The following is a 23918-nucleotide window of genomic DNA, read 5'->3' as shown; positions in this document are numbered from 1 at the left end:
CTATACTACTTATAGGTAAGTCTAATTTTAAGAACTAGGTAGTAAATATTACCTAGATATTAGACTAGAATCTCTTCCTCTAGATTATTAATAGCTCTATAGGCTCCCTACTAGCTAATTATAAATAATAGTATAACCTTAAAGTACTAAAAGTTAATATATAATTACTCCTAATATAGAATATAAGCCCTAAAATTAATAAGATAATACCCTAGTCTAAAGAACTAGAACTAGAGAAGATATAGACTTTATTAATAGAGTAATATAAAACTAATAAGCTATATATAGCTTAGGAAGCGGTATATACTATTAAGAAGATATCCTATACTAAGACTTAGTCTATAAGTACCCTAATTACTAATTTTAAAACTAATTAAGATAAGAAAATATTACTATAGAAAGATCCTAAGCTTACTATAGAGTATATAGCTAAGATTAAAAAGTATCTTAAGCTACTAAGTTATATTAAGGGTCCTAAATAGTACCCTTAGCTAGTAAGCTATAAAGCCTTATTAGTAAAAATAACTAATCCTATAAACTACTACTACTTTAATAATCTATATAGCTAGTTAGAGAGAGTAGAAGCTCTCTAACTAGCTAATCGATAGTTAATATTAATATATATAATTAGTTAGTTACTAGTACTAGCCCTAAGGGAATACTCTATAAGTAGGGAATATAGTAGAAAAGGTAAAACTAGCTAGTATAATATAAGTAATAAATTATATAGTTATTATAAATTAACTAATTACCTAGAAGTAGACTACTATAAGAAGGAAAGAGATAAACTAAAGAAAGCTTTATTATCTAATACTAGAGTAATAGAGGTATTTTCTACCTAGGTTTTATATATAGTTCTAGCTAATAGCCTAACTATATAGCTAGTAAGTAAGCGCTTAAAGAAGTATATTAGTATTAAGTATAGTAAGACTACTAAGATAGCTACTAAGCCGGCTGCCTATAAGGCCGCTAAGTAGGCTACCTAATACTAAGTATCTAACCTAGTAGTTAATATACTAATCTAAGCGTTCTATATATAGTCTTAACTACTAGATATAAAGATATAGATATATAATATAGGTTTAGATAACTATATAATATACTTAGATTAGCATTTTATTCCTAGTACTATAATAGAGTAAACCTTTACTATTAAGATAGCCTTATAAATAGAGTAGATTAATAGGCTAAAAGGTAGTATTAAACTATAAGTTAATAATAGAACTAAATAGGGTTAAAATCTAATCCTTAAGAATACTATATATCTTCCTAGTCTTAGTATTAATTTAATCTCTTAGTATAAGCTTACTAATAAAGGTATCTTAGTAATATATAATAAGAATAATTTACTACTAATAAAGCTAGATAGGATAATACTTACTAAAGGATATAGGGTAAGAATAGTATGGTTATTAAAGGTAAGAAAGATCTATATATACCCTAGGGGGAAGCTAGATATATATATAGCTAGTACCTACTATTATATATAAGATTATATACTAATAGTAAAGGTAAAGTAGGTATTTACTATATAATTAGTAGTAAAGTAAGATATTAGTAAGTAAATAGCTAGGTCTATAAAAATAACTACTTCCCCTAGCCCTTAGCTTCTTCTTCCTTCTATACCTCTTAATCCTAAACCTTATATTACTATTCTCCTACTAATCTTAGATTATACTTAGTTATTAATTCTAATACTAAATTTATTAATTTAACCTAATCTACTATTAATTAGACTAAAAGTAAGATTTACTATCAAAATTCTATTTAAAAAGATACTAGATTTAGATATAAATTCTACTATTTAATCTTCCTATAGAAAGGCTAGTATAGAATATACTAGAAGATTAATAGTAGTATTTATAAAATCTACTACTAAGACCTCCCTCTATATAGCCCCTATATAGTATACCTCTGAAACCCTTCCTTCCTCTAAGATCCTTCCTACTATAAATAATAAAGAAGCTAAGTTCTAACTTAGTAAGAAGATTAATATTAATATATAGTATTATCGGTTATACTATATAGGTATAGGGATAGTTATATAAATAGTAAGGGTAGTAGATAGTATAGATATAATAGGCCTTATAGTCCTAAAATAAGCCTATATAAACTATATAATTATAAAGGTAATAATAAAGCTATACTAGGATCTAATACTAAACCACTCTAATAAGGTAGGTAATCTAGTATATATAGATCTAGGTAGTAGTAGTAAACTACCCTATAGTAGGAATAGGGATAAATACTAGATACTAGATATCGATAATTAGAGTAAATAGGGTAATATATAGTTCCTATAATATAAAAGCTAAGTAGAATAATACCTTAGCTATATAGTTAACTAATACTAATAGGAATAGGAAGCTACTATATCTATAATTAGTACCCTACTACTAAGGAATAGGATAAATCTTACTATATTCTAATTAGACTATAGGGGTAAATTTCGAAGCTACTATCTTACCTACTAGGCCTAGGAAGCTAAGATTAAACTCTACTATTCTACTCTATATACCTATAAGTAGAATAGTAAGATTGAATAAATCATATACCTTCTCTAGGAATATACTTAAGTAATCCTTAATAATACTAAGCTTCCTACCTTACTATAGCTAGATATTATATAGATAATTATAATAGTAAGGAACCTTACTATCTATAATAGGTATAAATATATTAGTTTCCTAGTAATATTACTATATAAAATCTATTTTAGTAGGAAACTAGACCTCTTATTTCTCTAGATCCTAGGTTATAAAGTATATACTATAAGAATACTAGAAGAAATTAGATCTATCCCTATAAGTAAGTATTTATAACCTTATATAGTACTTAGTAGATTAATTAGGTATACTAGCTACTATAGTAGCTAATATAAGATCTAGCGCCTAGATAGAATAATTATTATTTACTAAGATATTATTTTTAATAAAAGGAACCCTTAGGATCTATATAATAATCTAGATCTACTAACCCCTATAACTAAACTACTAGTAATATAGGTATAGCCCTTCCTCTACTATATATTAGGTAAGGAAGCTTCTATTATAGATAAATTATCTAACTAATTATTCTTAGAAGGATCTATAAGTAAGTCTTCTAATAATAAAGATTATACTCCTAAAGATATAGGCTATAATCTAGATCCTATACCGGTACCTAATATTACTCTCTACTAGATTAGAACGATTATATCCTATTTAAGTATTTATGATATAAGAATAAGAGTCTAATAACTAATATACTATATAAATATACTATATATATTAGTACTAAGCTAATTTACTATTATACCGGTACCCCTAGGTATAGTACCTCTTCTACTACTTCTATTTATAGAATCGATTGATCCCTATTAGCTACTCGATTTAAAGAGCCTAAGTTAGGTAAAGGCCTTACTACTCTAGCTATTAGATATCGGCAAAGCCCAGCATAGGCCGAAGATTTCGGCCCACGGCCCAACCCCTATAGGCTATGGGCCCAGGGGAGCTAGGCCCAGCCCAGCCCATAGCCCAGTGGGCTAAGCCTATAAGCCTACTGGTAGCCCATTTGGGCCCATTTTTACATAAATAATAGGTCTTGGCATATATAAGGGGGATTATATAAGATTATTAAATTACAGTTTTTTATCGCTTGTTTTAGTCTGGTCATTCTAATAAAAAACATACTAATTCGTCCATAAATATTAATAAAGCTATTCCTAGATTACCTAACCAATTCATCTGGTCTTCCCGCAACACACCGATTTGTCCACAAACGTCAAAAATGAAGCTATTCCCAGATTACCTAACCAATTCGTCTGATCTGCGTATAAATGCAAATTCATCTGATCTTCCCGCAATACACCGATTTGTCCACAAACGTCAAAAATGAAGCTATTCCCAGATTACCTAACCAATTCGTCTGATCTGCGTATAAATGCAAATTCATCTGGTCTTCCCGCAACATGCCAATTTGTCCATAAATGTCAAAAATGAAGCTATTCCGAGATTACCTGACTAATTTATCTGATCTATATATAAATGCTAATATATCTAATTGATTTGTTTGCTCAATTGGTCTGATCAATTTGTTTGCTTAATTTGTTTGCTTAATTGGTCTGATCAATTGGTTTCATCTGAAATTCAACTATGGGTTTGTGCGGCATTTCGGTAAGCTGCAGAGTTTTCACCCCAACAATCTACAGGCTTTGGTCCCAACTCCTTTGTATAATTACACCACAACTAGCAATAAATTACGGTCGCATTTAATTAATTAGATACTCTCTACTATCTAGCATTTAAATACTGTTTTTAGAATTAAATTATCTCAATTATTGGTGGTGGTTGAATTGATCAGACGAATTTGCATTTGTATACAGATGGGATGAATTTGCATTTGTACATAGATGGGATGAATTTGCATTTGTACACAGATGGGACAAATTTGCATTTGTATATAGATGGGATGAATTTGCATTTATACACAGATGGGACGAATTTGCATTTGTACACAGATGGGACGAATTTGCATTTATACACAGATGGGACGAATTTGCATTTATATACAGATGGGACGAATTGGTAAGGTAATCTGGGAATAGCTTCATTTTTGACATTTGTAGACAAATCGGCATGTTGCGGGAAGATCAGATGAATTTGCATTTATACGCAGATCAGACGAATTGGTTAGGTAATCTGGGAATAGCTTCATTTTTGACGTTTGTGGACAAATCGGCATGTTGCGGGAAGACCAGATGAATTTGCATTTGTATACAGATGGGATGAATTGGTAAGGTAATCTGGGAATAGCTTCATTTTTGACGTTTGTGGATAAATCGGTGTGTTGCGGGAAGACCAGATGAATTGGTTAGGTAATCTGGGAATAGCTTCATTTTTGACGTTTGTGGATAAATCGGTGTGTTGCGGGAAGACCAGATGAATTGGTTAGGTAATCTAGGAATAGCTTCATTTTTGACATTTGTGGACAAATCGGCATGTTGCGGGAAGATCAGATGAATTTGCATTTATACGCAGATCAGACGAATTGGTTAGGTAATCTGGGAATAGCTTCATTTTTGACGTTTGTGGACAAATCGGCATGTTGCGGGAAGACCAGATGAATTTGCATTTGTACGTAGATGAGACGAATTGTCGAATGTTTGTAGATAGATCATTGGTATGGTAGAAATATATATATCAGAACATTGCAGAGATATATAATTGAATATACATTGGTATGCTAGGCATATGCTTGGCATATGTATGAATTATAATTGGACGAGAGCGCTGTAATGAGAATACAGGCCTAAAATTGCATTAATTATATAGGCAGATCACTGTATTATATAAGGCCCATATGGGCCCCCCATCGTGGGCTATGGGCCCAGGGTATCAGCCCATAATTTAGCGTGGGCCGAAGAAGTGAGCCCAAAGCCCAGCCCATTGGTAGGCTGGGCTAGGCTGGGCTATAGGCTGGGTAGGCTTTGCCGATGTCTACTAGCTATAGTAGTATAGAGCTATAAAAGCTAAGATAGATTAGCTTACTATAATAGGTATCTAGGAGTTAGTCCTAGCTTTATATATAATATATACCCTAACTAATAAATAGGTTTTTAAACTAAAGATTGATACTAATAGTAATCCTCTAAAGTTTAAAGCTTACTAGGTAGTATATAGCTTCTAGTAAGTTAAGAATCTTAACTATAATAAGATATTTACTAGTACTAGTAGCTATATTATACTCTATATCCTCCTTAGTATTATTGTAATTCGGTATTTATATACTACCTATATCGATATTAACCTAGTATATCTTAATATACTACTTATAGAGACTATTTATATAGAACTACTACCCGGTTTTAAAGATAAGATAAAGGGATAAGTATACTAGCTTAAGTATAGCCTATATAGTTTAAAATAGTCTACTAATAACTGGTTTAATATACTAGGTAATTTCTTACTTACCCTTAGATTTAAATAATCCCCTTCTAATCTATACCTTTATATCTTTTATAATTAGGGGATAAATGTTATCTATATCTTTATATATATCGATAATATACTAATCGCTATATCCCTATAAGATCTTATTAATTAAATAAAACGAGCTATTTCTATAAAATAGTCGATTATAGATTTTAGCCTACTTTACTACTATCTTTTAATAAAAGTAGTATACTACTAAGAAGCTAGTACCCTCTCTATTTCCTAGAAAACCTATATTAATAGGTTTTCGAAACTATTTATAGGTAAAAACGGTAGATATAAACTAATTATACTACTACTAAATTTAATAATCCTATAGAGACCTACTTTATAAGCTTTTATAAAGACTATTAAGTCCTACTAATTAACTATTAGTTCTAAGAACTATACTAATACTATAACTTAACTAGATATTACCTACTATTATTCTATCTTTATATAATTCCTTATAAACCCTAATCCTAGCTATAAAGCTCTTATAGCTAGGCTTATTATATATACTAGCGCTACCTTATAATATAAACTTATATATAGTACTATAGGGTAGGGAGGAATATATAATAGGATAGGACTTTAGGGATATATAGATACTTTATATAGGAGTAAAGATAGAAGTAAGAGCTATATAGGCTATATCTTCTTCTTTACTAGTATACTAGTTATATAGAAATTAACCTAGTAAACTAGTACTATAAAGTCTACTACTAAGGCTAAATATATAGTAATCTTATTTATAGCTATAGAAGCTCTATAGCTAAAGTACTTACTTAATAATCTAGGTATTAATTCTTCCTCTAGAGAAGCTCTCTCTACTTCCTCTATATCCTTAGTTCCTATACTATTATATAGTAATAGCTAATCTACTATCTTAATAGCTACTATACTAAAGGAAAATAGTAGGTCTAAATATATTAAGATATACTAGTATTAGGTAAGAGAATAGATAGTATATAGTAAGATCTATATCCCCTATATTAAAGGTATTAATAATATTACTAATAGCCTTACTAAACTACTAGTAGGACCATAATTTCGATAGTTTATTGAATAACTAGGTTTATACCCTCTATAAGATAGGGGTATAATACCTTCTACTTCTACTTCTACTTATTAGTAAGAAAGTAAATATCTTAGAATCTATATATATAACTTATATTTTCTAACCCTTATAATCCTATTATATTTATATATTTATATTTTTATATCTAGTTAATACTTCCTTTCGTTTATATATATCTAGATCCTAATATTCGACTTATTTAAAATAACCCTAATCTAATAGACTATAGGACCGCCGCTAATATAAAAATCAATAAGCATTAGACTACCTTTCTTTTCTTCTACTTTAATAATCCTCCTTCCCTTTAGTATTACTATACTTATACCGCGCGCTATGATATACTTAAATACCTAATAACTTTCATTAAGGGGGTATATTGAAATCTATACTTAGTTTTCTAACCGCTAAGGCTTAGGTTTCAATAATATTATTAGGTAGGCTGTGTCACAATTGGTACTAGAAGAACTCGTACCTTCCCGTTTGGGATTGTACCGTTGGTCGTTCCTTCTCGTTTGCAAAAGCAATCGTACCTTCCTTCTGGGATAAGCGAGGATAGGGTTATGCCCCCAAAGGGGTATAAAGACCTGTTTGTTGTTTTACATTTTGTTTTCTTTTCTTTTCCTCTTTATACTTGATATTTCGTTAGCAATGTACTTCTTCTGCTAAAGAGAACCTGGCATATAATATAATATCAAGTATCACCCCAAACCCAAACTTTCGAAGCCATACGACTGTATAGACAATCATTACGATTAGTCCTAGTCCAGTTTCACCCTACCTATCCTGAAACTAACCAGCATAGACAATCATTACAATTAGTCCCAGTCTGGTTTCACCCTACCCATCCTGAAACTAACTAGAATAGGACCAGCCATAGTTCTACCATAATAGATTACTGCGATTAGTAAGGGAAAATAACCTATAGTACTAGATTGCCTTATAGAAGAAGCTATAAACCTTAAAACCCCGACTCCTACTAGAATATAGGACCTAATTAAAAGTATTAAATATAATAGCCCTAAGGAGGGTCCTTTAACTCCTTCTATCTAAGAGATTATATATATAACTCCTAGTAAAGAATAATTTATTAAGCTAGTAAATTGGTTCCGAATAGTTAAAGATAATAACTAGATAATATAAGATAAAATCTAAATCTTGATTATAGAGAATAGAAAGTCTAAGGAAGCTATTAAACGAATTATAGAGGAATATAATCGATTCTATATAGAAAGGGATTGTCTTATAATAGAATATAACTAAGCTATAGAAGAATGCGATAAGGCTACTACTTATAGAGATATTACTATATATAAGTATAATAACCTTACCTATTACCTTATTCTTACTTAGAGTAAAACAAACTAGGTCTAAAGTAATATACTAATTATAAGAATTACTAGCTAGAAATCTATAAAGATACCTAATATACTAATACTAAAGGATAGAAAGGAAGTCTATTTCGAAATATAGGAAACAGTTATTAGATAGAAACTTAAAGTAAATACTAACTACTACCTACTACTAGTTTACTAGAAGCTATATATATAAAGCTAATATAAAGGTAAAGTATAGCTATATATTACCTTATAAATAAGTATAACCTTAAATAACCTATATATCGATATAGAAGATATTATTATCTACCTCTATACTATCTTTATAAACCTAAATTATTATATAGAAGTATATATAGCCTACTATAAACTTAAGATAAAACCTAAGGAAGATTTTACTAACTTTTTAGCTAAATTTATATAACTTATAGAGGAAGCTATAGTTATTAAAGAAAACTATAAGTATAACCTATATTTAAAACTTCTATATCTATTATAGAGCTAAGTTATATAGGCTATTAATTAGGAAATAGTTCCTTTTAATACCTTTACCTAGAGTTATTAGAGTATATCTTATAAGATTAATCTCTAATAGGAAGTAAAGGGTACTATATATACTTATATAATAACTATATTTAGAAGTAGAGCTAAGACTACTACTAACTAGTCTAGTTTTACCCTATATATAAAATAAGAAGGGACTATATTATCGTTTAGCCTATTAGCTATAGAGTAAGAGACTCTTATAAAGGAGGATTAATACTTCTATTATAAGGAAAAGAGGTATATAATATTTAAATACCTAAAGAAAAAGGTAAATATAGCTATAAATACTATTGCTATAACTAACTAGACCTATAGCTAATTATATATAACTAAACTTAAAGAATTAGAGGATAATATAAACCTAGGAAAAGTAATAGCTTAGGAGAAATCTTAATCCTAGGTAGGAAATAAGTATTATTATATATACTAGATCTATATAAGCTTTTAGGAGGTCTATAAGATAGTTTAGTATTTAATATAAAATTAACTTATAATAGATATTCCTTTATAATCTTAGTACTAGTAGATACTAGAGTAGATAGCTTAATATTTATTAATATAGAACTAGTTATACTACTTAGTAAGAAATTTAGATTATATACCTATAAGCTAGACTATAAGTATCTAATTAGAGGATTCGATAGTAAATTATCCTAACTAATTATATATACTATTATCCTTATACTAAGTATAAATAACTAGATCTAATAGTAGATTCCTATACTAATAGTAGATCTAGGTAGATATAATATAATTATTAGATATATATAGTTCGCTAAAAATAATATCCTCCTTAACTACTAATAGTATTATATAATCTAGTTAGATAAGAATACCCTTTTTAATAAGGTAGCTAACTAGTTAACTATACTAGTACCTATAATAATCCTTAAATAGCCTATATAAATTAAGCTAGATTACTAGAAGGATATAGAATAATATAATTATCTCTTTAAGAAATAAGCCTTAAGTAATCTATAATAGGACCTAAAGACTTAGAAGCTATACCCTATTATAAGGGAATATTAATATAGATACTAGTAAGTTAAAGAGTATTATAAGATAGTATAAAACCTAAATAATAAAATCAAACTAGTACCTCTCTAAATAGAGGTACTAGAGGAAGAAATAAAGGAAGTTCTCTTACTAATAGATATTAGTATTATTAGTTAGGTAGGATTTAATTATTTATAAATATAAATAGTTATTAATAAAAATATCGAAGTCTTCTAGACCTTACTCTATAAAATCGATCAGATTATTAATATTAAATCTATAATTATAAAGGATATAGAACTTAATAAGATTAAACGAACTCTTTTAAGAGAGTATTATAATCTTATAGAAGTATTCTTTAAGAAGAAGTCTAATAAACTATTACTATATTACTTAGGAGTAGACTATAAAATCATCCTTAAAGTAGAGGTATAGCTAAGATACTACCTACTCTATAAATTATTATTAGATAAACTAAAGGCTATAAAATAGTATATCCTTAATAACCTTAAAAAAGGATTTATTATACCTAATTTAGCCTTATATACCTTACCGATCTTAATAGCTAAGAAGCTAGGTAGTAGTCTATATTTCTATATAGACTTTTAAAGATTAAATATAATTATAAGGAAAGATTATTATCTATTACCCCTTATTAATAAAGTATTCTAATAAATAAGTAAAGTAAAGTTCTTTATAAAGCTTAATATCTATTAAGGTTTCTACTATATTAGATTAATACTAGCTATAGAAGATCTTATAATATTCTATACCTAATATAGATTATTTAAGTATAAAGTAACTCTATTTAGTCTTATAAATAGTCTAGTAATATTCTAGCGATTTATAAATATAGTACTTAGAGACTATATAGATAACTATATAGTTATATTTATAGATAATATTATAATCTATAGTAAGATACTCGAAGAATATAAGAAGTATATTAAGGAAGTCCTCGAATAGTTATAAAAGGTAGGATTATAGGTTATACTATCTAAGTATAAATTCTCTATATAGAAAACTAAGTTCTTAGGATTTATTATAAGTACTAAGGGTATTATAGTAGATCTAGAGAAGATTATAATTATTAAGAACTAGAAGATACTATTAATAATTAAGGGAATATAGTCCTTCTTAGGATTCTATAATTTCTATTAATAATTTATTAAGGATTATAGTTTCCTTTTAAAACTATTATACTATCTTATATAGTATAATATAGTATATAAATAGTTACTAGACTATAAGTAAGTATTTATATAACTAAAGTATAAGTTAATAACTATACCTATCCTATAGTATTATAATCTAGACCTCTAGACCTATATAGAAATAAATACCTTAAATAGAATTATTAGTACTATCCTCTTATAATAGTATAAGGTTAACGATTTTTAGTATCCTATTACCTTCTTCTTAAAGACTATATAACCTATAGAGCTTAATTATAAAATCAGGGATAAGGAATTCCTTATAATTATTTATATACTCTAGGAATAGTACCTAGAACTTAAAGGACTCTCTTATATAGAATATTTCGAGATCTTTATAGATTATTAATCTCTTAAATACTTTATAATAATATAATAGATAAATTAATAATAAGTATAGTAGAGTGAGTTCCTTTTATAGTTCTACTTTATAATTAAATACTATCCTAGGAAATAGAATATTATTATAGATATCCTTTTAAGAAAGGAAAGTCCCTATATAGATATTAGTCGATACCTTATATTATTCCTTAAGGAATATTTTAAAGAAGAAATAGAACTAATACTAGAAATTAAGGTATCTCTCTTATAGATAGAACCTATATAAGATATTAAGATTTCCTCTCTACTAGTTAAGATTATATAGGACCTAGATATAATTAAATAAGTCTAGTTAGTAAACTACTAGAACCTAGAGCTAAAAGTATTCTAATAGATTATAAGAGATTAAATAAATCCCTATTAGATAGTAAGAGATAAATTACTACTATTTAAAGATTATCTAGAAGTACCTAATAAAGGGAATCTTTAAGTATAATTACTTAATAAGATATACTAATAATTACTAACTATATACCCTAGTATTAAGAAACTTAAGAAGCTTATTATAACTAGATACTATTAGCTAGGATAGGTTATAGATATAAAGCGATATATAGATAACTATTTAGTATATAAATATATAAAGACCTAGAGAGATTATATACCTAGTCTCCTATACCTACTACCGATTCCTAAATAACTATAATAATACCTATTAATAGATTTCCGTTCCTTCCTAAAGGATAGATATAGCTATAATATAGTATTTATTATTATTAATTAACTAAGTAAAAGACTAATATTAATTCCCTATTATAAAGATACTAATATAAAGTAGATAGTATATCTATTTATAGATAATATTATATAGATTATAGGAATCCCTAAAACTATTATATTAGACTAAGGAGGATAGTTTATCTCTAAGTTCTAGATAGAGTTCTATAGAATCCTAGGGATTAAGTAAAAACTATCTACTATATACTACCTATAGATAGATAGTTAGAGTAAAATTATAAATTAGTTTATAGTATAGTAATTAAGACTATATATTAAATATAATTAGGATAATTAGTTAGAATACCTACTAATAGTAGATTTTATAGTATTAATTCTTCTATAGGATATAATAAAGAGGTCCCCTTTCTTTATTAAATAGGGTTATAAACTAGTAATATCTTTCGACTAGAATTATATAGGACTAATATATAATAAATAAGAAGTAGCTAATTAACTCTTAAAGTTATAATAAATCTAGGAAGATATATATAAATAAATTACGAAGTTATAGGAACTATAAATATAATAGGCTAACTATTATTATTATAAAGAGGACTTCGATATTAGTAACCTAGTCTTTATTACTATAAAGGATTAGTTATAAGACTATCTAAGTTAAAAACTCTCCTATATAACTAGTAGACCCTATAAGATTATCGAAAAGGTTAGGAATATATATAAGTTAGAACTACTATAGTTAATTAATATCTACCTAATATTTAACCTAAGTAAGCTATAGAAAGTAGTAAGTATAGAACTACTTATAGGATAATATATAGATCTACTACCTCTAATATAGGTAGGATAGACTAATAAGTAGGAAGTTAAAAAGATCCTAGATATAAGAAAGTATTATAGGAAGCTATAGTACTATATATAGTAGTTAGGATATAACCTAGATCCTATATAGTACCTAGCCGGTAACTTTAAGAATACTCTAGAAATAATTAAGGAATTCTATAATACCTATCTAGTAAAGCCTAGACTACCGATATATCTATAAGAATAGATTAAGGCCGCGTAGGATAATCGAATATTAGATAACCACATAGATAACGAAAAGCCAGTATTTAGGGACTAAATATATTCTCGCCTAGGGGTTATATCACAATTAGTACTAGAAGAACTCGTACCTTCCTATTTAGGATTATACTATTGGTTATTCCTTCTCATTTATAAAAGCAATTGTACCTTCCTTCTAGGATAAGTAAGGATAGGGTTATACCCCCGAAGGGATATAAAGACCTGTTTATTATTTTACGTTTTGTTTTCTTTTCTTTTCCTCTTCATACTTGATATTTCGTTAGCAATGCACTTCTTCTGCTAAAGAGAACCTGGCACGTAACAGGCTGTATCCTTAGCTAGAAAAGCATCTTTCTGGCCCATTCCCTAATACTAACCCTACCCTGATTGATTATTATTATACATTTCCAATATTATTAGAACCATACCTAAGAGAAGCGAGATTATCCCCTTTTATATATAAAAGTCTACAATATATATAGCTTATAGACTTTGAGAGTAACTATTATTCCAATTGTATACTTTACACTTTTAGATACCTTCCTTCAAATTATCTGGTTATATGCAGTATTCCAACTTATACTTATAATACTTTAATAGGAAGAAATCTTAGATTATTATTTCTACTATAGGGTCTTTAATTAATTTAAGTTTATTATTTTTAATTTTAATTAAGCTTCGAAGTTCTATAATCTCTTATAGTTAGTTTACTATAATAACAATTACTTAGTATAGTAGTATAGTAGCTTTTAGATTATTAGCTATCTTAAACTATTATTTTAGTATATCGATAAACTCTATTATTATTAAGAAATCTATTCTCTTTATTCTAATAAATTAAATAATTATAATACTTAGGGCTCTATATCCTTCTCTTTATATATATAGCTTATACTTATATATAAAGTTATTAGCCTATTTTATTCTTTTTCCGCTTAATATAATATATTTAGTGATATCTAGGTTAATATATAGTTATAGCTAGGTACTAACTTATATATTTAGTTTTATCTAAGTTTCGGTATTAGCGGTATCTTAGTCTAGTCTCTTAATATTTTTATTAATTAACTAGTATAAACTATAACTTTCGAGAATCTTAGTTACTATTCTAAGCTAATTATTAAAATCTTCTTTTTCCTTTAGGAGTAGTTCTATCTTATATAAGATAAAGCTACTAATAGCTAGGAGACCTTTACTCTAGTCTCTAGTTAAGTATAAGGTATTTTCTACCTTATCCTAATCCTTATTTTTCGGTATACTAATCCCTATAAGAGGTTGGTTAGCTATTTATACTAGTCCTATACTATTTCCTAGGTCTACTATTTTAGGCAACCTCTTATAGAGTTAGGATTATTATATTATTAAATATTAATCTTTTTCTCAATCGGGTAGTAGTATTATTAGATCGATCTATTTTTGTAGGGCCGGCGAATTTTTGATTTATCGCGTTATATATCCTATAGCGGTTCGTCCTACTAATTATATTATTTTATCTAGTCGCGACTCTCTCTACGCGAGTCAGACTTGGTTTAAATTAACGAATGAAGATACCTCTTTACTATAATGATTTTAGCTTGAAAAGCAGGGGTCTCATAACCTGATGTGACTATAGTATAGTGATACGATTGAAGAGGGAGAGAGTTGTCAATTCCTAAAGGGCAGAATGCCCAACTATCTAGTTATAGGGGTTGGTGCCTGCCGTACCGGGCTGATGGTCAGGTGACCACCATGTCCAACAATTAGGAAGTACAATTTGACCTTAAACATTCTGTTTTATTATACCTCCACCGGCGGGTCTAAACACTTTCAAGAAACGATCAGATTTTAGCAGAGAACATCAACATAATCATAGGTTTTAGGACATCCTGGCGTTCTCTTTTTCGAGTATAGTGATTATTTGGAGCCGTGAGACCGATGATACCAATGAACGTCCGATTTGAGACCCTCGTTTATGCACGTCTGCTTCATCTTAATCAGTTCGTTAGTATAGACTCTCGGGCCTCGTCGATATCTCAATACCTAGATCCACATGGGCCTTTTGGGAGAGTTGCATGGGCCATCAAAGTCTATGGGGATATCTATGTCTACGTAGTCACAATCTATCATGTACATACTAACCCTCAACGATCCCCATCTAACATAAAAGGCTCCATGTTACCTTCAATATGAGACATTCTCTCATACAGTCCCATTTTAACAACCAGAACAACCTAAACCTTTTTACACAAGATGCAAGTGGCATCTTCTTCTTCCGCTGTCCCAGCCATTCCTTCCGTATACGAGACCGTGCAAGGCTACAAGGTCCCCGTCTTCTTTTCGTGCTACCCCGCCGGAATCAGCATTGCCGCTCGCAAAGTCGAAGATGCCCTTAGAAAAATCGACGAGGAAGCATCCGAGGAAGGTACACGGGAAAGACGTCGAGCAGTAATCCGACACACCAACCCCTACGGTAACCCCTTTACTATTTGCCACTGCTCGGCCTTTCCAGATAGATTAGTTCTGTTGTCTACGCTGGTCGAAGTAATGTGGATCCATGATGGTGAGACCCTAATGTGCTCGGCATATATGTAGTAGTGTGCTCACGACGGAACTATCTACAGACGGGACAGAGGAGATGGATCATATCTCAGTAAGACCACTAGAAGTTTGTAAATGGATAACCCATTAACAGTTTACAGGCATGCCGAGAACACGACGAGCTGGCAAAAGTTCTTCAAATCGACATTGACCCATCGATCTTCGAGGCTGGAAATGTGCGCCAAAAGGCGCTGGCGGTCGTGCTCCGAAAGGCAATCGACATCGACCCTAAGCAAGCCCCCGATATGATCGAGATGCTCAGAAAATACCTGGCAACATTCGACAACATCGGTGGCGACTTCACGCGAATGGAGGAGTATATGCCCTACCGGATCTCCAACTGCGGCTACTGGTAAGATCTGTACCCTTCTAAGAAAATACATGGTAAATGTCTGTTTTATCATCAAGGATGTCCTCTTACTTCATCCGCTGGGGAATGGATATGACCCTCAGTGAGGAGGACTACGCCAGCATCGAGCAATTCGACATTGCAATGGGGAATGTCCTCGGTCTGACTAATGACTACTTCAGTTGGAATATCGAGAAAGACCAGGAGACAGATCGGGTGAGAAATGGAGTGGTGGTTCTGATGAAGGAATATCATACCACGGCGGATGCGGCAAAGATGATGCTTCTTGGTGTTATTGTCGAACAGGAGTCCCTGGCTGCAAAGCTCAAGGAGGAAAGATTGAAGAAGCCGGCTTCAAAGGAGATCTTGCAATATTTCGAGGCTATTGAACTTTATGTTGGTGGAAGCTGCTATTGGCATTCGACTGCGCCTCGGTATCAGGTCTTTGAATGAAGGTAGATAAAGACACTGGTGCAACTCTGAGGTACATTTTATAGAGGAATAGATTTGTCTAGTAAAGGTCACGGACTTTCATCGACTATCATCTACGTCGAATATAGATGCATTAAAACCAATCGATGGCTAAAAAATGAATCAGATTAATATACAATAAATGAAGAAGACACGCTGCATCGAAATAGACAACAAAAATCCTCCTCGTAGTAATTTCATAGATTTCAAATCCATATTCCCTCAAGAGGATTCGGGATAAAGAATTCGCAACCCAGATGAGCTGCTTCACCATGAGCCTGGAGCTCCCTCAGAATCTGTTCTCCGGGGTGAGGCCCATCGGTAAGATTCTCCTTGACATGAATTATGTAAATCTTCAATCCTTCCAGAGGAGGATCAGTATCAGCCCAAGTCCCAGAGTCCGGACTTCGCAGAACATCCCCAAGGTCCACTTTAGGTATCTGAGGAATTTCCACCGACTCTCTCGGAAGCGGACGAGACTCAACAAGTGACTCGGGCGTCCTGCCCTTATCGGCAAAGGAGCTTAGAGTCCGTTTCGAGCGCGGGCTCACTTGCTCGCTGCCGGTCTCGACCGGGTCTGCGGGTTCGCGCTTGCGCTTTTTATCACCCCTGTTGGAATCCCGCACTTCCATGACCCTTCTGGCTAGCGCGGTGAGCTCGGAGACTAGATGTCGTGGACACATGTGGCCGTACAGATATGAGTCGTCGGTGCTGTCATTGTAGGAGCATTCGATGAAGATCGCTCGTAGCTTGCCCGTGGCGATTTTCGGGGCGGCAGCTTCCCGTACTCGTTTGTTGTGCGTTCCCAGGGAAACTGCATCCGGCTCGACGTCGCCGAAGACGATGATCTCGGAGCCGGTGTAATGATCGCGCAGGAAGAAGGCAGAGCTTTCGACTGTTTCCATCACTGGCTCTTTGGATTTGGATGGGAGCAGATGTGGGGAGCGAGCGGGAGAATAGAAACTGGCAACGGTTAGGAAATTTTCGTGTACAAATTGCGAATTTCAGCTTACCTGCCATCGGTATGGTCCACTGAAATCGCCCTTGAGGGAAACATCAAGTGGTGATCAGAAAAGACGGTACTCCCGACGCGATGAGGCCCCCCGTTTTCTGGATGGTATCGCTGCTTGCACCGGCCGTGGCTCACGCTCAAGCATTTTGTCAATAGGCCATTACAAGCCCTGACATAGCCTCTACTATCGCCACGACCGAAACGAGGGTTTCCACCTTCCACCAAGCGCTGATATGTGAGTAGACCAGCGCCGCCATCCTCGTCAGACAAGTTAGGCCAGATGACATCGTTGAACATGTGGTTCTTGATAGCGGATAGCACGGATGGCAAAGCGGCCACAGGCTTTGGGCCATTACCCGCCTCCAGAATCGGGGTGTTAATCGCCAGTCCTGAGATATGATCTAGATGAGGGTGTGTGATGAGAACAGCACCGATGATTTCGCGAAATACATGCGCTGCATTTGCCTGTGCTGTTCTGCAGGGTAGCTCAAGCCCCTGAAAGGGCCCACTTGTCATCACCCCCCGATCATCCTTGCATTCGGGGAGAAACCGTTCCATCAATCGAATAATTCCTGCAAGAAGGGTACCCGCATCCACGGCTACCACTGAGTTAGGAGACCATTTCGTTGACGTTGACCGGACAAGAATGCCTGTGACGCAGTCTTCGCGAGGTCCACCTGTCGGGCCCTGAGGGGGTCAGCATCCAGAAAAGAAGCAGTTGCAGGGCTCCGTCTGCTAGAACCCGCCATCAGGCAAGCTGCGAAAAGAACATTCCATCGCCAAGATATCTACGAAAGCTCGACATCCGGCCCTGCACGTGACGGGTTCTGCAACGGAAGCGAAACAAATCAACGGGTCCTGACTTACCAAGACAATGACGTGGAATGCTGGGTTCTCAGCCATTGTTCCACTTGTCCCGCCCGTCATGGACATGTGAGACACGCGATAAGCTAGACTTGTCACAGCCCAAGAGCAAGTGAAGCTGCCCGAGCGCGTCTAATCCCCAATAGTAGACGGGTCCCGACAACAAAATGTTTCACAAAGGCTCAAATGAGTTGGTCGATGGTCGAATCAAGGATATGAGAGGCGGCTAATAAAGACTGAAAAAAAAAAAATGAAGAAGAGATTACGTCGCGATGCGATATCAGCGCCCACGGGTTGGGATTCGGACTGCTCAAATATGTATGTTCAAACTGACAGCGCTCTGCATATCATGTGTCATGCACAGAGCGGTCTATCTCCAGGAAGCAGAGTTGGTCCTAGTAGGGAGAGAGAGTGACAGGCGCGAAGCGACAGAAATCCGGAGGCTGGCTGAGTGCAGATAAGAGAACTCCGATTTCGCGGGGGTGGAGATTTCCCCTTGTACCACAATGGTATCACAATGTGGTGCGCAAGACACTAATGCACGTAAACTGCAGTGCCGATTGGAGGATATTTTAGAAAGCAAAGAGACGTTCGATCGACGATCGGAGACACCGGGAGTGGACCTGGTGGATTCTAGTGGGGTATGATCTCAACGGAGCCACGGATTCGGAATGAAGATCTGGGGTTTAGTGAGATATCAGATCAAGGGGAGACGTCTGAGGGCAGCATCAGAGGGAGTTGATTTTGGGCGATGATGTTCACACTACGATTCATACATTACACAACAGATTCAGATGGCTCGAGATATACATTGTTAGTGATCAGCGTATGACCTGTCAATAGATCTGCTGAATTTCAAGTAGATGTACAGAATTAACATAAAGAGGGTATGCGGTCAAGGACAAGGATAGCAAAACGACTGTGCCCTTATACATGAATTCATTGAATGACTCCCCAAAGGTAAGGGACGATATGGACACAGTCCATTCCAATCCAGACAGAAAGCATTTCACAAAAACCAAGGATCTGCCTTCGCCGACTGCTATAACGCCTTCCGTGAGCCCGCTAAATAAAACAACAAAGAAATGATCAGACAAAGCCCATCATGCGCCACAAGATATGTTCAAAAGCAAAGGGGGAATAGATGTTGCATCAGGACCGATCGTTGGCCTCTGAATTTTGTTCATTCAAGTCTCTCTCCACCACAGTCTGGTAGCTTGGTAGAAGTTGACCATCATTTGATGGACAGTTGGGGTCGTCAGAAGACCCAAAATTAGGGGGACATTCACGAGAGACATCACTGCCCCGGCGACTGCCGTCGGGACTAGAATATTCTGGGGGCGGGGCCTCTGGCTCTTGATTCTCGGGAGCTGCCGCACCTTGGCCCTCTGTCTCGGCCAAAGCAAACCGGCTGGAGCCCTCGCCAGCATCTTCATGGGAAGAAATGTGGGTCAGCTGGGCGAGGGAAATGTCAGTCGGTGATCGAGAAGGACCTGGGCTAGGCGCCAGGGGAATCCTAACACTTGAGCCTGAGGTCGCGTAGTTTGCATTCTGGTAAACGCGTTGGGAGATCTGAGCCGCACTCTCACGGCCGGACTCAAGTAGAATGCTGCCTTGTTCACTGCCATAGGGTGGGGGCGGTGCGAGGCTACCAGTCATGGGAGCCAAGCCCCATTTTTTGACATTGCCTTCGATGAATACAAATCCCATTTGGCCAAAGTTCACATGGATAGTGCAAGGCCCGTTGGCACCGATGGTGGGGAAGAGGTTTTGGGAGCGATAGTTGTGAGCCACATCTTCCAATTTCTTGCCGTTGCGTGTGAAGAAGACGGTGCCGGATCGAGGTCGGTAGCCTACACCAACAACATCGCCCTGAAGGAGTGGAGGCCCGTATGGAGTGGGGGTAAATGGTTGATTGAGTCGACGATGTCCCGTAGATTGGTAGGCAACAGAGGTTTTATGGAAGCCTAGCGGTTGTTAGCGGGAATTCCTCGGCAGAAACACTTCTGCAACACATACCAGGCATTCGGAATAGGGGATATGGTTTCGTAGTCACACCGATGCCGATCATAGTCGATTCAGGCTTGTCGTATATCTTTGCCTCCCAGTAGTAAACATCATTCTGCTTAGGGATTGGCAGGTTGGTCTGTACACTGCACTCCGAGTCGAAAAACTCAATTTCTGTTCGTCCTTCCACAAAGCAGTTTGCAATTTCCAGCTCTGGTTGGAATTCCCAGGCGGATACACCCTTTTCTTGGATTGCGAGGAACTGCGATAGGGAGATGTCGGTTTGCAAGGACTCGGGAGGGTTTCCTTGGACAAAGGCTGCAGACGATTAGCAAAATGATCAAGCGACTCGCACGAAAATTCATCTCCAGTCTTACCTTTTGCTCGCAAATACTCCGATCGCGCCAAGTCATCCATTGACTCTAGAGCCACCTCTTCCTCGCGCAAGAAGGCCTGCTCGTCATCGTATTCACCGGGCCTGCCAATGCGATCGAGCATAATCCGCCCCCGGCGGGTATATTTGAAAAAGAAAAAGATCGCTAGAACAACAAATGCGACGGCAGCTGAGCCAAATGCAGACAAGATCCCAATCAAGATGCCTTTGCCGGTTGACCCGCTCGAGTTGCCACTTGCCAGCATAGGCTCGGGACGAAACTCCATCGACAAAGAGGACAGCACATTTTGTAGATTCGCTTGGATTTGTTGCCGCGAGAGTGACAGATCGCTTTGAATGGGTGTCGGTGATGGTAGTGTCGAGGAGACAAAGCCAATCGGTGACGTCGTCGGGTTGCCTATTACCGTGCTCAGGGTTGATGGCAGGCCTGCGAGCGCATCGGGGCTCGAAGCCTCAAGACCCTGCATCGTTCATGTGTCAAGTGACAGCACAAAGAAGAAGAAAAAAAAATCACGAGAAGTCGGGAAGTAGTGAGTGAAGTGTGCAAAGAGGAGGCGAGAGAGAGAGAGAGAGAGATAAGTGGGCGGGATGAAATGGGCGGGTTCCAAGTTATCTAAGACGTTTTCGGCCGTGGACTAGAGCCATGCACTAACAATGCAAGGCAATGTATGTTGAGAGTTGGTTCCTGGACTGAAGATCCGGGATTCTAGAATGTTGAAAGAATCTATGTCTTTGTGTCTTTGTCTTAGAGAAACTAACTTTTCATTTAGAAATAGCTGTGATATTAGTACTCCGTATGTTGTAGTGTCACCGATATGTCTATCTATCCCTAGGATAAGCCCTTCTCTCCTCTTCCCCTCTCCTAGCTCCTTACTGGAATCCCTCTCTCCCCTCTCTCTTTATACCATTCCTTAGATTCGAAGATGCGTGCAAATAGAGGTGCCCAGGGGTCTACGGCTCAGGACGTCATGATCAGTTCCCTCGACTCCTATAATATCCGCGTAGTGACACCTACCTCCTGCGATAAATACCCAGGTCAGTACACTTCTCCCTAGAGCGAACATTGCAAGGTCGGAATGCCTTCATTTGCCTTCATTTGCCCTCCTTTACTTTCTCACATACCTGTTTGCTACTCCACCGAACCCCCGATCGGTGATCGTGAGACTCGAGCTGACTTGACCGCCCAGCCAAGCACCATGCACGTAACGTCGCCCGGAAGCTTGGAGCTTCGAGTGGCTTGATCTTTCTCTCCGGACAGCCCACAATTAATCTGCGCGACTCCGATCAATCGCGCCCATTCCGACAACGACGATACTTCTACTACCTGAGCGGAGTCGACGAGCCCGACTGCTTCCTGACGTACGATATCGAACAAGACCTGTTAACTCTTTATGTCCCGGATTTCGACCTCCGCCATGCTATTTGGATGGGACCGACCCTCTCACGGGAGGATGCGCAAGACCGATATGACGTGGACCATGTACGGTATCAGAGCTCGCTCAAATATGAGCTGCAGGCGTGGCTGGACAAGCGGAAGCAGGGCAGCGAGCTGTACCTAATCCATGACTCAGAAAAGCCCGAGCATCTACCAAAAGACCTGCCTCTGAATGTGGAACAGCTCGGGCCTGCTATGGACGCAGCCCGAGGCGTCAAGGACGAGTATGAAATCCGGATGATCCGCCAGGCCAACAAAGTCTCGGGACTTGCCCATCGGCGAATCCTGGAGAATATCCAGACTATGTCCAACGAGTCGCAGATTGAAGGGTCGTTCTTGAATACCTGTATCTCGCACGGCGCCCGGAACCAGGCATACCAGATTATCGCAGCATCGGGGCCCAACGCGGCTGTCCTGCACTACGACCGAAATAACGAACCTCTCAGCAAGAAACCCCTTGTCTGTCTCGACGCCGGCGCAGAGTGGAACTGCTATGCAAGTGATGTGACGCGGACCTTCCCGCTTACCGGCGAGTGGCCCAGCGACTACGTGCGGGATATCTATAAGCTGGTCGAGCGGATGCAAGAGGAGTGCATCCAGCTGATTCGAAAAGGGACGCGCTATCTATCTCTCCACGATCTTGCTCATGACATCGCGATCGAGGGTCTCCTGGCTCTGGGCGTGTTGAAGAACGGCACGAATCTCGAGATCCGCCAATCCGGCGCATCCAAAGTATTCTTCCCGCACGGTTTGGGTCATCATGTCGGCCTTGAAGTCCACGACGTGTCGGAGCGGTCGATCATGGCTCTTCACCAGGGGTTCGATCAGCTTCAGTATCGCCCGATCTTGGACTCTACCTGTCTTTCGCCGTGCACTCTTTCCGCCCCGCTGCTGGAAGAGGGAATGGTTGTGACCGTTGAGCCAGGGCTCTATTTCTCTTCTCTGGCTTTAGCCAACGCGCGCCACCAGCCGTCTGCCCGGTACATTGATTTCGACGTTGCGGAAAAATACGTTCATATTGGTGGAGTGCGCATTGAGGATGATATTCTCGTGACTGCGACTGGGTACGAGAACCTCACCACTGCGCCAAAGGGCGAGGAAATGCTTGCCATCATTAGAGGATCTGCATAGTGTAGTATTAAGTACGTTAAATAGCGGAGATATCCATTCGTATTAGGTTCAACAGGCTACAATCTATCCCGTTTCCGTTGGGCACTACATAGAATGTGAGCCCTATGTGGGAGTTACAAGACCTGGTCGGGCACAACTAAAGAAAATATCACACCGCCAGTTTTGTAGACTTGGCAGCAAGCTAACGGATGTCCAAAGTGTCACTATACAAGACCATAAACAAAGCCAGCTGAGACGGGCCGCATCGCAACCCGGGATTGCATCGGGACTCGGCAATCCTAGGGGTAGGATAGATAGTACAACATAGGATATGGCACGTAAAGCGTTACACGAGATCGGGAGATCGGCAGATCACATCCATGGATGAATTCAAAGTGGATAATAACATCTACGATAGACTGAACGAACCAGCGGAGTGCAATAGTGGCAATA

At 36.2% G+C, this 23918-nt stretch overlaps 4 protein-coding genes across 4 annotated transcripts; 2 read left to right on the top strand and 2 right to left on the bottom strand.

Moving 5' to 3' along the window:
• Positions 1-15475: 15475 nt before the first annotated feature.
• N7518_006044 (terpene synthase family protein) lies at positions 15476-16625 on the top strand (the record flags this gene model as incomplete). Its single annotated transcript, XM_057186971.1, has 4 exons — positions 15476-15785; positions 15847-15875; positions 15925-16175; positions 16232-16625. 4 exons carry the CDS (start codon positions 15476-15478, stop codon positions 16623-16625), a joined length of 984 nt encoding a protein of 327 aa, XP_057038674.1.
• Positions 16626-16849: 224 nt separating this feature from the next.
• On the bottom strand, positions 16850-18588 carry pdeA (3',5'-cyclic-nucleotide phosphodiesterase PDE1; the record flags this gene model as incomplete). The annotated part of the gene is made up of 3 exons (XM_057186970.1): positions 16850-17606; positions 17657-18342; positions 18523-18588. The coding sequence occupies 3 exons, from the start codon at positions 18586-18588 to the stop codon at positions 16850-16852; spliced, it is 1509 nt and encodes a 502-aa protein (XP_057038673.1).
• Positions 18589-19671: 1083 nt separating this feature from the next.
• Positions 19672-21387, bottom strand: N7518_006042 (SSH4 family protein; the record flags this gene model as incomplete). The annotated part of the gene is made up of 3 exons (XM_057186969.1): positions 19672-20486; positions 20539-20844; positions 20904-21387. The coding sequence occupies 3 exons, from the start codon at positions 21385-21387 to the stop codon at positions 19672-19674; spliced, it is 1605 nt and encodes a 534-aa protein (XP_057038672.1).
• Positions 21388-21843: 456 nt separating this feature from the next.
• Positions 21844-23486, top strand: N7518_006041 (aminopeptidase P family protein; the record flags this gene model as incomplete). Its single annotated transcript, XM_057186968.1, has 2 exons — positions 21844-21955; positions 22108-23486. The coding sequence occupies 2 exons, from the start codon at positions 21844-21846 to the stop codon at positions 23484-23486; spliced, it is 1491 nt and encodes a 496-aa protein (XP_057038671.1).
• Between the last annotated feature and the right edge of the window lie 432 nt (positions 23487-23918).

The sequence above is a fragment of the Penicillium psychrosexuale genome (assembly GCF_028828465.1).
Source record: "Penicillium psychrosexuale strain IBT 29551 chromosome Unknown utg000004l, whole genome shotgun sequence".
NCBI classification, from domain to species: Eukaryota; Fungi; Ascomycota; class Eurotiomycetes; order Eurotiales; family Aspergillaceae; genus Penicillium; species Penicillium psychrosexuale.
This window is presented reverse-complemented; position numbering and strand designations above follow the sequence as displayed.